At 47.9% G+C, this 15,214-nt stretch overlaps 1 protein-coding gene across 1 annotated transcript; it reads right to left on the minus strand.

Annotated features, from left to right (window-relative positions):
- Positions 1 to 13,262: 13,262 nt before the first annotated feature.
- On the minus strand, positions 13,263 to 14,771 carry LOC125555972 (fruit bromelain-like). Its single transcript, XM_048718775.2, has 2 exons — positions 14,081 to 14,771; positions 13,263 to 13,997 (listed from the first exon to the last, which is right to left on the minus strand). The coding sequence occupies exons 1-2, from the start codon at positions 14,538 to 14,540 to the stop codon at positions 13,402 to 13,404; spliced, it is 1,056 nt and encodes a 351-aa protein (XP_048574732.2). The 5' UTR covers positions 14,541 to 14,771; the 3' UTR covers positions 13,263 to 13,401.
- Positions 14,772 to 15,214: the final 443 nt, after the last annotated feature.

Genomic DNA, 15,214 nt, shown 5'->3' on the forward strand with positions numbered 1-15,214 from the left:
CGCGGTGCCATACCAATTGACTCAAACATAGGTGGCCTCGGCCACCGTCCTCTCTTCGGGAGGTTGGAGTTAGCCTTGTTGTTCTCGTGTTGTTTTCTCTCGTTCTTTCTTTGCTCTTTGTGTTGGGTTCTCCTAGGGTGTTGCTTCTCTCCTGTTTTGTGCTCTTTCTTCCTCCCTTCGTTTGCACTCATTTGCTCTTGGCTTGGGCATAGGTGGTCGGGCGGTACAACCGATATCACAGGCGGTTCTATTGCTGGTCCCGGGTTGTGCCGTCCCAATGGGTCTCCGTTCGGTGCTTGGGCGGTTCCACCGCCCAAAGCCACGGTAACCTACGTCCGGTACTACCAGTTGACGCAGAGTGGTACTACCACTGCCTCCCAGGCACCGGAAGTATTGCCTCCAACCACCGGTCTGTACCAGACGAGCGGTACAACCGCTCCCCAAAGTGGTACTACCGGGGCGTGTCTACGGGCCTATATATACTCGACGGGGCTGAAGGGTTGTCTTTTTTCCCTTCATCTTCATTCCTCTTCTCTTTGCCCTAGCCGCCGGCCATCTCTACCCCTGCCCCGGAGTGCGTCTCGTGCTTCGGATCCTTGGCTCTCCATGGATTCTCTCCGTGGAGGCCTCCCGATCTCTTCCCATGGATGGTGGTAATGCCTCGTGTTCTTTGCTCCTAGATCTTTCTAGGGTTCTTCATTTGTCTAGGGCATTACTTAACTTTCCGCGATTAGTGTTTGAACTATGGAGTAGAAGAGATCTTTGTTTGCCTCCTGTCTTGTTTGCAGCACTTAGAATTCGGAATATTCCTTGTGTGATTCGTCTACCTCGGTTAGATCTATCTTCCCTGGTAGTGCCACTGTCAGCGGTTGTACCGCCCGGGCGGTACAACCGCTGGAGCGGTACTACCGGCGGAAGATCCGGTACAACCGGAGTATATCAACCACAAAGCACTGTTCTATATTCTCTATTATTGCAACTTGTTCCTTTTCTGCTAGTGGGTGCAATCCTCTCATCCTTGTTGGGTTTTGTGTGTTCTTTTCGTGTGTGTGTTCAGGCGGCTCTAGTTCTCGCTCTGCTCCTCGCAAGACCAAGAAGAGGGCACGAAGGACCTTGCGCCCGGTTGTGTCTGATGATGAAGAAGAAGTTGTGATTCCCACCAAGACCACCCGCCGTGAAAAGTCTGCAGCTGCTAAGCAACATGTGGTTATGCCGTTGCATCGTTGGAAAGCCAAGGATTGGGAAGCCTTCCGATCAAAGAATCTGTATGAGGTTCCCATTGCTCCCCGTTGGACCACCGTTCAGTTCTGGAATGAGATGCAAGTGCGGATTGTTCATGAACTCTTTGAGCACAACAAGAACAGATATGCCAAGCAGTGGACAATTGATCTTGACCATTGGAGGAACAACATGGAGTATTTTGGTGAGGCGTTGGCTCTCTGCGAGGAGTTTGATCTTGTCAAGCTCATGTCAGTCAACTGTGACTTTGATGTTCAACTCATCCATCAGTTCTATGCCACGGTTCATTTTGGGGAAGATGATGCGCGCACTCTCACCTTCATGTGTCGCAATGAATTGTTTCACATTCCCTGGAGGGCATTCTGCAATGCTATTGGGTATGAGGATACCGGTTTGGAAGGAAGGGGTGGCATTCGTCCTCATGACTTTCCTGAGTCCATGCTTAAGGAGAAGCTTGCCCCTTTGTACATTCGGGGCCGGGGGATTATTGGAGAATCCAAGGATTTGGAGAAGGTCTATGACATCATGCACCGAGTGTTCCGCAATGTGCTCTTGCCCAAGGTGGGCAATCAAGATGAGATTCATGGTTATCTGGTTGATTTGATGGTTGCTATGAAGACCATGGTGGGGACAGGGGCAACGTTTGATGTGTCAAATTGGATGTGGCATGAGATGTACAACATGGTCGTCTACCGTAAAGTCCCAAATTGCAATGATGAAGCACCTCAACATGCCGGTTCAGAGTGGCTCTGAGAAGAGCATCACCCCAAAGGAGCGTTGGATTTCTACCCATAGCACCTGGACTGATGATGAAGCCCCTCCCCAGCCATCCTCCTTGTTTGCAGCAGCTGACAATGCCATTGAAGAATCTGATCACGACGACGATGACGACTCTGACGATGAGGATCCAGATGCGACCGAGGAGTCAGAGGAGGACGCCTGAGCTTTGGGACGCTAGCTTCGCTCTTTTCCTTTTTGGTGTCTTGATGCCAAAGGGGGAGAGGTTTCTATAGGTCTCGGGGATTTGCATGGGTTTTTCTCTTTTTCTCGTGTTTAGTGTCGGTCTTTATTCGTGGACTTGTTTCGTTCCTTGTTGTGTGTGAGTCTTATGTTACTCCTTTTACCTTTCCGTTCATCGGTCATTATCGTTATTATTGCACTCTAAGTATTATATTGTCTCTCCTTTTTGTGCTCAGAGTGGTGAGTCTATAAAATCTAGGGGGAGTCTAGTCCTGAAAGTGTGCCCATGCTTTCTAACAGCTAGTTCCTGTTGGGGCACACATTCAGGGAGAGTCCCGTCTAGATTTCATTGACTTATCTCTTGCAAATCGTGTTGTTGTCATCATCCACCAAAAAGGGGGAGATTGAAAGGGAATTTCCCTACTTTATGTTTTGGATGATGATGACAACCCTTTGTGGTCTAATCGTGTGCTATATGTTTCAGGTTCTCGATGCTTAGGCTTACATCGGATTGCTATTGCCTCTCGTAGGAAAAGATCGAAGACGTGTCCTCTACGCTTTTATTATCTTTGGTCGTAGAGTACCTGTACTATCAAGAGGGAATCCTCATTTGGAAGCTCTGGGGGAATCAGTTCACGTACACTTTCCTCACCCCTCCTTTGTCTTCCTCAGTTGTGAGAGAGAGAGTTCCCCCTGTCTTTCCTTCGTGTTTCTGCTCTTCCCAGCGGTTGTACCGCTCCCTGGAGCGGTTGTACCACTGCCTCCGGGCGGTGGTACCGCCACCTTGCTCAACAAAGGCTAGGGCGGTGGTTCTGGCCATGCACCGCTCAAGTACCGCTCAAGGTTCTGTTTTGATGCGGTTCTCGGGCGGTGGTGGCCCGGTTGATCCGGTCGATCCTCGATGACCGGTACCACCGGTGGCCTGAGCGGTTCTTCCGCTCAGAACTTCGCCGTCCAAGAGCTCAAGGCCATGTGGTTGTTTCGGTCTTGCACCGCTCAAGTACCGGTCTCGTCTCTGTTTCGAGACGGTAGTTGTGCGGTGGCTGGGCGGTTGGTCCGGTCATTCTCTTAACTGGTACCACCGCCTAGTGGCCCGGTTGTACCGCCTGGTAGGGTTCTGCAGCAACACCGTGAGTCCTGGTTGTACCGGGACAAGAACCGGTTGTACCGTTGCGGGGCTGAAAACGCAGCAATGGCTGGATTTTTAGGGTTGGTATTTAAGAGAGCTTCTCCCACCTACCACTCTCACCTTTTACCTCTCTCACTCTTGCCCGATCTCTCTCTCTAGCCACTCAAACTTGTTGATTTGCTAGGGATTGAAGGAGGAGACCTAGATCTACACTTCCACCAAAGGATATTTGCTTCCCCCATACTTTCTTGTGTGGATTTTGTTACTCTTGGGTGTTTGAGCACCCTAGACGGTTGAGGTCACCTCGAAGCCATATTCCATTGTGGTGAAGCTTCGTGGTTTTGTTGGGAGCCTCCAATTAAGTTGTGGAGAGAGCCCCAACCTTGTTTGTAAAGGTTCGGTCGCCGCCTTCAAGGGCACCAATAGTGGAATCACAGCATCTCGCATTGTGTGAGGGCGTGAGGAGAATACGGTGGCCCTAGTGGCTTCTTGGGGAGCATTGTGCCTCCACACCGCTCCAACGGAGACGTACTTCCCCTCAAAGGGAAGGAACTTCGGCAACACATCCTCGTCTCCACCGTCTCCACTCTTGGTTATCTCGTGCCTTTATTTGAGCAAGCTTATTTGTTTCATATCTCTTTCTTTCTTGTGTTCCTATCCTTGTTGCATCATATAGTTGCTCACCTAGTTGCATATCTAGACAACCTACTTTGATGCAAAGTTTAAATTGTTAAAGAAAAGCTAAAAATTGTTAGTTGCCTATTCACCCCCCTCTAGTCAACCATATTGATCCTTTCACTGTTGTTTCATTGAAATTTAATGCGTTCCTTGAGAAAGCAAAGTTGAAAGATGATGGTAGCAATTACATGGACTGGGTCTGTAACTTGAGGATTATCCTCATTGCTGCACAGAAAAATTACGTCCTGGAAGCACCGCTAAGTGCCAAACCTGCTGCAGGAGCAACACCAGATGTTATGAACGTCTGGCAGAGCAAAGCTGATGACTACTCGATAGTTTAGTGTGCCATGCTTTACGGCTTAGAACCGGGTCTTCAAAGACGTTTTGAACGTCATGGAGCATATGAGATGTTCCAGGAGTTGAAGTTAATATTTCAAGCAAATGCCCGGATTGAGAGATATGAAGTCTCCAATAAGTTCTATAGCTGCAAGATGGAGGAGAATAGTTCTTTCAGTGAACATATACTCAAAATGTCTGGGTATCATAATCACTGGACTCAACCGGGGGTTAATCTTCCTGTTGATAGTGTCATTGACAGAGTTCTTCAATCTCTGCCACCAAGCTACAAAAGCTTCATGATGAACTATAATATGCAAGGGATGAATAAGACTATTCCTGAGCTCTTGGCAATGCTAAAAGACGCGGAGGTAGAAATCAAGAAGGAGCATAAAGTGTTGATGGTCAATAAGACCACCAGTTTCAAGAAAAAGGGTAAAGGGAAGAAGAAAGGGAACTTCAAGAAGAACAGCAAACAAGTTGCTGCTCAGGAGAAGAAACCCAAGTCTGGACCTAAGCCTGCGACTGAGTGCTTCTACTGCAAGCAGACTGGTCACTGGAAGCGGAACTGCCCCAAGTATTTGGCAGATAAGAAGGATGGCAAAGTAAACAAAGGTATATGTGATATACATGTTATTGATGTGTACCTTACTAATGCTCGCAGTAGCACCTGGGTATTTGATACTGGTTCTGTTGCTAACATTTGCAACTCGAAACAGGGGCTATGGATTAAGCGAAATTGGCTAAGGACGAGGTGACGATGCGCGTGGGAAATGGTTCCAAAGTCGATATGATCGCGGTCGGCGCGCTACCTCTACATCTACCTTCGGGATTAGTATTAGACCTAAATAATTGTTATTTGGTGCCAGCGTTGAGCATGAACATTATATCTGGATCTTGTTTGATGCGAGATGGTTATTCATTTAAATCAGAGAATAATGGTTGTTCTATTTATATGAGTAATATCTTTTATGGTCATGCACCCTTGAAGAGTGGTCTATTTTTGATGAATCTCGATAGTAGTGATACACATATTCATAATGTTGAAATCAAAAGATTCAGAGTTGATAATGATAGTGCAACTTTTTTGTGGCACTGCTGTTTAGGTCATATCGGTGTAAAGCGCATGAAGAAACTCCATACTGATGGACTTTTGGAACCACTTGATTATGAATCACTTGGTACTTGCGAACCGTGCCTCATGGGTAAGATGACTAAAACGCCGATCTCCGGTACTATGGAGAGAGCAACGGATTTGTTGGAAATCATACATACAGATGTATGTGGTCCAATGAATGTTGAGGCTCGTGGCGGATATCGTTATTTTCTCACCTTCACAGATGATTTAAGCAGATATGGGTATATCTACTTAATGAAACATAAGTCTGAAACATTTGAAAAGTTCAAAGAATTTCAGAGTGAAGTTGAAAATCATCATAACAAGAAAATAAAGTTTCTACGATTTGATCGTGGAGGAGAATATTTGAGTTATGAGTTTGGTCTACATTTGAAACAATGCGGAATAGTTTTGCAACTCGCGCCACCCAGAACACCACAGCATAATGGTGTGTCCGAACGTCGTAATCGTACTTTATTAGATATGGTGCGATCTATGATGTCTCTTACCGATTTACCGTTATCGTTTTGGGGTTATGCTTTAGAGACGGCTGCATTCACGTTAAATAGGACACCATCGAAATCTGTTGAGACGACGCCTTATGAACTGTGGTTTGGCAAGAAACCAAAGTTGTCGTTTCTGAAAGTTTGGGGCTGCAATGCTTATGTGAAAAAGCTTCAACCTGATAAGCTCGAACCCAAATCGGATAAATGTGTCTTCATAGGATACCCAAAGGAGACTGTTGGGTACACCTTCTATCACAGATCCGAAGGCAAGACTTTTGTTGCTAAATTCGGAGTTTTTCTAGAGAAGGAGTTTCTCTCGAAAGAAGTGAGTGGGAGAAAAGTAGAACTTGATGAGGTAACTATACCTACTCCCTTATTGGAAAGTAGTACATCACAGAAACCGGTTTCTGTGACACCTACACCAATTAGTGAGGAAGCTAATGATAATGATCATGAAACTTCAGATCAAGTTACTACCGAACCTCGTAGATCTACCAGAGTAAGATCCACACCAGAGTGGTACGGTAATCCTGTTCTGGAAGTCATGCTACTTGATCATGATGAACCTACGAACTATGAAGAAGCGATGGTGAGCCCAGATTCCGCAAAATGGCTAGAAGCCATGAAATCTGAGATGGGATCCATGTATGAGAACAAAGTGTGGACTTTGGTTGACTTGCCCGTTGATTGACAAGCAATTGAGAATAAATGGATCTTCAAGAAGAAGACTGACGCTGACGGTAATGTTACTGTCTATAAAGCTCGACTTGTTGCAAAAGGTTTTCGACAAGTTCAAGGGATTGACTACGATGAGACCTTCTCACCCGTAGCGATGCTTAAGTCTGTCTGAATCATGTTAGCAATTGCCGCATTTTATGATTATGAAATTTGGCAAATGGATGTCAAAACTGCATTCCTGAATGGATTTCTGGAAGAAGAGTTGTATATGATGCAACCAGAAGGTTTTGTCGATCCAAAGGGAGCTAACAAAGTGTGCAAGCTCCAGCGATCCATTTATGGACTGGTGCAAGCCTCTTGGAGTTGGAATAAACGCTTTGATAGTGTGATCAAAGCATTTGGTTTTGTGCAGACTTTTGGAGAAGCCTGTATTTACAAGAAAGTGAGTGGGAGCTTTGTAGCATTTCTGATATTATATGTGGATGACATATTATTGATTGGAAATGATATAGAATTTCTGGATAGCATAAAGGGATACTTGAATAAGAGTTTTTCAATGAAAGACCTCGGTGAAGGTGCTTACATATTGGGCATTAAGATCTATAGAGATAGATCAAGACGCTTAATTGGACTTTCACAAAGCACATACCTTGACAAGGTTTTGAATAAGTTCAAAATGGATCAAGCAAAGAAAGGGTTCTTGCCTGTGTTACAAGGTGTGAAGTTGAGTAAGACTCAATGTCCGACCATCGCAGAAGATAGAGAGAAAATGAAAGATGTTCCCTATGCTTCAGCCATAGGCTCTATCATGTATGCAATGCTGTGTACCAGACCTGATGTGTGCCTTGCTATAAGTCTAGCAGGGAGGTACCAAAGTAATCCAGGAGTGGATCACTGGACAGCGGTCAATAACATCCTGAAATACCTGAAAAGGACTAAGGATATGTTTCTCGTATATGGAGGTGACAAAGAGCTCATCGTAAATGGTTACGTTGATGCAAGCTTTGACACTGATCCGGACGATTCTAAATCGCAAACCAGATACGTGTTTTTACTGAACGGTGGAGCTGTCAGTTGGTGCAGTTCTAAACAAAGCGTCATGGCGGGATCTACATGTGAAGCAGAGTACATAGCTGCTTCGGAAGCAGCAAATGAAGGAGTCTGGATGAAGGAGTTCATATCCGATCTAGATGTCATACCTAGTGCATCGGGTCCAATGAAAATCTTTTGTGACAATACTGGTGCAATTGCCTTGGCAAAGGAATCCATATTTCACAAGAGAACCAAGCACATCAAGAGACGCTTCAATTCCATTCGGGATTTAGTCCAAGTGGGAGACATAGAAATTTGCAAGATACATACGGATCTGAATGTTGCAGACCCGCTGACTAAGCCTCTTCCACGAGCAAAACATGATCAACACCAAGGCTCCATGGGTGTTAGAATCATTACTGTGTAATCTAGATTATTGACTCTAGTGCAAGTGGGAGACTGAAGGAAATATGCCCTAGAGGCAATAATAAAGTTATTATTTATTTCGTTATATCATGATAAATGTTTATTATTCATGCTAGAATTGTATTAACCGGAAACATAATACATGTGTGAATACATAGACAAACATAGTGTCACTAGTATGCCTCTACTTGACTAGCTCGTTGATCAAAGATGGTTATGTTTCCTAACCATAGACACGAGTTGTCATTTGATTAACGGGATCACATCATTAGGAGAATGATGTGATTGACTTGACCCATTTCGTTAGCTTAGCACTTGATCGTTTAGTTTGTTGCTATTGCTTTCTTCATGACTTATACATGTTCCTATGACTATGAGATTATGCAACTCCCGTTTACCGGAGGAACACTTTGTGTGCTACCAAATGTCCCAACGTAACTGGGTGATTATAAATGTGCTCTACAGGTGTCTCCGAAGGTACTTGTTGGGTTGGCGTATTTCGATATTAGGATTTGTCACTCCGATTGTCGGAGAGGTATCTCTGGGCCCTCTCGGTAATGCACATCACATAAGCCTTGCAAGCATTGCAACTAATAAGTTAGTTGCGGGATGATGTATTACGGAACGAGTAAAGAGACTTACTGGTAACGAGATTGAACTAGGTATTGAGATACCGACAATCAAATATCGGGCAAGTAACATACCAATGACAAAGGGAACAACGTATGTTGTTATGCGGTCTGACCGATAAAAGATCTTCGTAGAATATGTAGGAGCCAATATGAGCATCCAGGTTCCGCTATTGGTTATTGACCGGAGACGTGTCTCGGTCATGTCTACATTGTTCTCGAACCTGTAGGGTCCGCACGCTTAACGTTACGATGACAGTTTCATTATGAGTTTATATATTTTGATGTACCGAAGGTTGTTTGGAGTCCCGGATGTGATCACGGACATAACGAGGAGTCTCGAAATAGTCGAGACATAAAGATTGATATATTAGACGACTATATTCGAACACAGGAATGGTTCCGGGAGTTATCGGATATAAAACGGAGTACCGGGGGTTACCGGAACCCCCCGGGGGTTAATGGGCCTCATGGGCCCAAAGTGGAGCAGAGGAGGGGCGGCCAGGGCAGGCTGCATGCCCCCTTCCCCTCTAGTCCGAATTGGACAAGGAGGGAGGGGCGACGCCCCCCTTTCCTTTCTCTCCTCTCTCCCTTCCTTCTCCCTCTCCTTGTTGGACAAGGAAAGGAGGGAGTCCTACTCCCGGTAGGAGTCGGACTCCTCCCTGGCGCGCCTCCTCTTGGCCGGCCGCCCCTCCCCCTTGCTCCTTTATATACGGGGGCAGGGGGGCACCTCTAGACACAACAATTGATCCTTGAGATCTATTAGCCGTGTGCGGTGCCCTCCTCCACCATAATCCTCGATAATATTGTAGCGGTGCTTAGGCGAAGCCCTGTGACGGTAGAACATCAAGATCGTCACCACGCCGTCGTGCTGACGGAACTCTTCCCCGACATTCTGCTGGATCGGAGTCCGGGATCGTCATCGAGCTGAACGTGTGCTAGAACTCAGAGGTGCCGTAGTTTCGGTGCTTGATCGGTCGGGCCGTGAAGACATACGACTACATCAACCGCGTTGTGCTAACGCTTCCGCTTCCGGTCTACGAGGGTATGTAGACAACACTCTCCCCTCTCGTTGCTATGCATCACCATGATCTTGCATGTGCGTAGGAATTTTTTTGAAATTACTACGTTCCCCAACAATGAAGAGGATAACTTTGCATGGTATCGGAGAGATAAAATATAAAAGTAGGGGCTGTTATCATAAAGTTAGAATATACTACTAAATATTATAAATAGCGAGTGTGGAATAATGATGGGCCGGTGTGTGGAATTATCCTAGGCAATCGTTAACAAGACCGGTAGTCGTCATTGTAATCTCATATGAGGGAGAGGCATAAGCTAACATACTTTATCTTCTTGGATCATATGCACTTATGATTGGACTCTAGCAAGCATCCACAACTACTAAAGATCATTAAGGTAAAACCCAACCATAGCATTAAAGCATCAAGTCCCCTTTATCCCATACGCAACAACCCCCTTACTCGGGTTTATGCTTCTGTCACTCAAGCAACCCACTATAAGGAAATCATGAACGTATTGCAACACCCTACAGCGGGAATCCCTCATGCTTGCGTGACACAGAGGGCACAATAGGACAACACCAAAATAAAACATACAACTCGTACCAATCTAGATCATCAATCAACCCAAAGACAAAAGGATATCTACTCAAAACATCATAGGATGGCAACACATCATTGGATCATAATATGTGGCATAAAGCACCATGTTCCAGTAGGGATTACAACGGGGTGCGGGAGAGTGGACCGCGTAAAAGAGATGAGGATGGTGATGATGATGGTGATGTTGATGAAGAGGATCACCGCGGCGATAATTCCCCTCCCGATGGCACTTCGGTGCCACCGAGAGAGAGGAGGAGAGGTTCTCCCCCTTGTGCTTCCTCCTCCATGGGCTCCCCCCTGGATGGGAAGAGGTTCTCCCTCTGGTCCTTGGCCTTCATGGTGATGATGGCCCCTCCGGGATCCTCCTCCATAGCCTCCGGTAATGATGGCCCTCTCCGGCAGGGTGCCAGAGAGGGCCTAGATTGATTTCTCATGGCTACAAAGGCTTGTGGCGGCGGAACTTCCAATAGGTTCTTTTTTGGAGGTTTGGGCATTTATAGGAGAGGTTGGCGTCGAGAGCAAGTTAGGGGGCCCCAGGGGAAGTCCACGAGGCACAGGGGCGCACCCTAGGGGGGTGGGCGCCCCCACCCTCATGAGGCCCACGAGACTCCCCTCTGGTAGATTTTTCTTCTAGTATTTTTTTATATTTTCCAGAAAAATTCTCCGTTGATTTTCATCGCATTCCGAGAACTTTTATTTCTACACAAAAACAACACCACGGTAGTTCTGCTGAAAACAGCGTCAGTCCGGATTAGTTCTAATCAAATCATACCAAAATCATATAAAACTATTGTGAACTTGGCATGAGTACTTCATAAATTATAGATACGTTGAAGACGTATCACACCACATGCTGCACAGTCAATAATTAACAGCTTAATTTACTGCATGAACGTTTAATACTGTAATTAATGCTTGATTAAATAGAAAAACAACATATCATCTTATGCTTATGAGCCAATTTATAAACCGGTCAGGAGGAATGCCTTACCAGAGAAAAGTGTTCTGCCTACTTACCATACCAGTAAAATCCTGCCTTGTGCCTTTAGAGCATCTCCAATAAAAGATGTAAAAAAATAACTAGCTTTTACATCTTCGAGGCCAAAAAGCCACCCACCAGTTGATGTAGATATAAGAAAATTAACATCACCTGACCCAAGTGATTTAAAACAGAACATCTGAACATGCAAACTTACATCTCCATCTTCACGTGATGTAAAACGGCTGGTCGCGCGTCAACTGTTGTTCATTTATTTTCCTCCCACCGCGCATCTTCGTCCTCCCGCCACCCGCCGCACTGCTGCCGCCGCCCGCCCAGCCACCGCACCATACTGCGGTCGCGCCGCGCTAGATCCAGCCGCCAACCACCCCCGCCGCCGCCCGCTCGCCTTGAATCGGCCCCGATTCGCCATCGTTGTCGCCACCCGGTTCTCCACCACCACCGCCCGATTCATCACCGCCAAGCCCCCACCCTGAGCCCCCACCCCACCGCCGCCCACCACCAAGCCCTCGACCCGAGCCCCCACCCCATGTCGCCCAATTCGCCAACACCGCCGCAGCCCGATTCGTCACCGCCAAGCCCCCGCCCCTAGCCTGGCCCCCACCCCCACCGCCGCCCGCCACCAAGCCCACGCCTCGAGCCTCCACTCCACCACCGCCGCCCGATTCGCCAACGCCGCCGCCCGATTCTCAATTGTTGTCGCTCGATTCGCCACTGCGAAGCTCTCGCCCCAAGCCCCCACCCCACCGCCGCCTGCCCCCCACGCTACTGCCGCCGTGTAGATTCGACCGTCGTGCAGCCGCCGCCGTCACCGTCCCATCGTCGCCATGTCGCCGAAGAAGATCCCGAAGAGTAAGACGGGGTTCCTCGGCGTGCGGGCGAAGCCGTCCAGCAACTTCGGCATGGAGTTCTACGGCGAGGGACGCCACTTCTGGCTCGGCATGCACTCCACCGCCGACGGTGCCGCACGTGCTTACATTGGAAGCAAGGAGTCAATGGGATGCATGCAGAAAGTTAGCAATTTACTCTCTTGCATCGGACCAGAGTGTAACTATGATTATAGGTTTACCATTCTATTCTTCCATTTTTCTAATATTCCTTGTAATAACCATTGAGCAAGAAATTAAGCTCGGGTGTATCGAACGAAGCTCACACAACAATTGTTCATTAGTTTCACTAGACTGATACTTTTATGAAAATGTTTAAACATGATTGTCACTGCTATATAGCACAACTAATCGACAATTATACACAACAGGACAACCAATTGAAATAGACTGCACACAAAATAAACATAGTGGACTTAACCCACAACCGAAGAATATGCGCGGCAAAGCGCGCGTCATGCTCTAGTATCTCATTCATATTTCAATTTATGTTGATTGTATCGTTATTCCTTGTTATCACGAAAAAATCTCTCTCTAACCTAACCAAAAAATTGTAAAAGAAATTGAAGTCGTCTCTCCACAGTAAAAACTCTCTCCAACCTCTTTTGTTGGGCTAGAAACACATCTCATTTAACTAATTTGGTAATTCGATTAAAACAAAAAATAGTTTCACAAAAAAATTAGATATTGGATAACACAGAAAGCACATGCATTTTAGTTTGCTCGATTCCATGTACGCGTTTTTCCACCATAACACTATCTTGCCAAGTGAAGTGGGGAATGGCGTACATCACTTCCGAAATATTAGCATTTGACCATATAAATATAGCAATGCCAGTTTATGAGTAATGTCATTCAAGATATTTGCTGACTTCGAATAGGAGATGGAAGACAAAACTCACGAAGAATAGAGGGTAAAATACAAGGGTGACACTAAGTAAGGCTCCGGCAGAATTTTTTTCTAAGGAATACAACAATCTCAAATGTTATTCACTGATAGTCTTTGTGAACTCCGGAACTCCCTTGCGGGTTTCATTCAGAAGCCGCTGATGATCCTAAACTACCGCAAGAGATGCTACTGCAGCACAAATGTGCAGGCCAGACTGCTACTGAAGCACAAATTTTGTAGATAAACCATGCTCGATGATTCATGGATCAGTTAGCTGTCCATGGTCGGGTAGTAGGCGTAGGTGGCGATGCCGCAGTTGGCGCCGTTCCCGCGCGAGAGGCGCATGTAGCCCGCCTCGCCCCATCCCGTCCCCCACTGGTTCTTCACCACCCAGTACTCCTGCCCGCTGCCGTCCGCCCCGTAGCCCACCACCGTCACGGCGTGGTTCAGCCTCTGCCCGCACGACGAGCTACCGGAGTACACGCCGCTCATGTAGTGCCGGAAGTCAGGGTCCGATGCCTCCACGCCCACGGCCACCGGCTGGCTGGCCGCGAGCTCCTGCAACGCGCCCTCGTAGCCGTACAGGGTCGCCCACCGCGGCGCGCCGACGGAGGCGACCGAGTTTGGCATGACGCCGCCGCTGCGGCACGCGCCCTGCTGGCCGTTGTACGCGTAGGCTGCCTCCGGCTGCAGGCCGCCGCTCGCGGCGACGTAGCGCAGCGCGGCGTTGATGTCGCCGGCGTTGCAGGTGTTGGCGCCGCCCGTGCAGTCGAGCACCTGCTGCTCCGACATGGAGATGAGGTCGCCGGTGGCGATCTTCACGAGCCCCTCCGTCGCCGCCACCGCCGCGAACGCCCAGCAACTCCCTGTACACACGCAACGTGCGCGCTTAAACATTTGTATTCGTTTGCGAACTTCGGCGTATGTATGCATGCATGCAGAATTTTACCGCAGGAGAGCTGGTTCTTGACTTGGGTGACGGCACCCTGGGCCCTCCAGTCCATGCTGTCCGGCGTGTCCTGGAACTGGCCAGCGGCAGCCTTGGACATGTTCACCGCTGCCACCGGCGCGTAGTCCACGCCGCGCTGGTGACGGTAGCCGAGGTGCATCTCGAGGAACTCGTCGTCGGTGAGGTCGGAGAACTGGTTGAGCCCGAGCGTGTACGTCCGGTCGCCCGCCCGGTTGACAGCGTCGACGTGCTGCGCGTTGGCCGCGAACACCTCCTGCCGGCTCAGTTTCTCTTCAGCGTCCGCGTACGCGCGCCCGAACTTGGCCATCCACAGCTCGTGCCTGGCGGCCACGGTGTGCACCCCTCGCGCCGCGGCGAAGTCGGCGACGGCAGCGGCGGCCACGAGCGCGAGCGCGAGCAGTGTGCCGTTGAGGCGGCGCGAGCTGTTAACCGGCGCCATCAGTGAGTTTGCTTATGCTCAGGTCCTGTTGCAATGGGTTTGGGAGCTAGCTAAGCACGTCGCAAGCATGCCGCCGCGATTCTATTTGTACGCGCGCCAACGGCAGACAAGATGGGGCATCCGGGCGAGCGGATTCCATACTTTTCGTTGCGGATCACGGCCGTCGCGCGCATACAGCAGCACCATTACTGTGGATGGAAATGATGCAGAGGCCTAAAAGAAATACTGTAGATGAAGTGCGGTCAAGCGCCGAAGTCGAACGTATTGATAGCGAGTCCATGACTCCATGGATGTTCCTATCCGGCGGCTGCTCTCTTCCTCCGTATATTCTTGAATTCTTCTTTTTCTTCTTCTTCTTCTTCTTCTTTCTTCTTCTTCCAAGATTTTGTGCGGAACACTGCAGAGTGCTCTGCCCACTCACTATAATGGACGCACAGAGCTTGAGAAATCGATGTTTGATCGAAATGGGATCGGCCTAAACTTTCGCTTGCTTGTTTGTCCATTTTTCCTTGTGGAAATCGCGCGGATTGCTTCGTAGCGTACTACTCGACGAAAATAGAAACAACCTAATTTCGTAGACTGCACTACACGGTACTGTTTAGCTAGACGGTACCCCTGCGCGATTGACGTGAGCATTAGTTGTAATATATTTTGTTGAGATTTTATCGTATACA

This window comes from Triticum urartu, chromosome 5A (genome assembly GCF_056163025.1).
Source record: "Triticum urartu cultivar PI428250 chromosome 5A, HENAU_Tu73, whole genome shotgun sequence".
Classification (NCBI taxonomy): domain Eukaryota; kingdom Viridiplantae; phylum Streptophyta; class Magnoliopsida; order Poales; family Poaceae; genus Triticum; species Triticum urartu.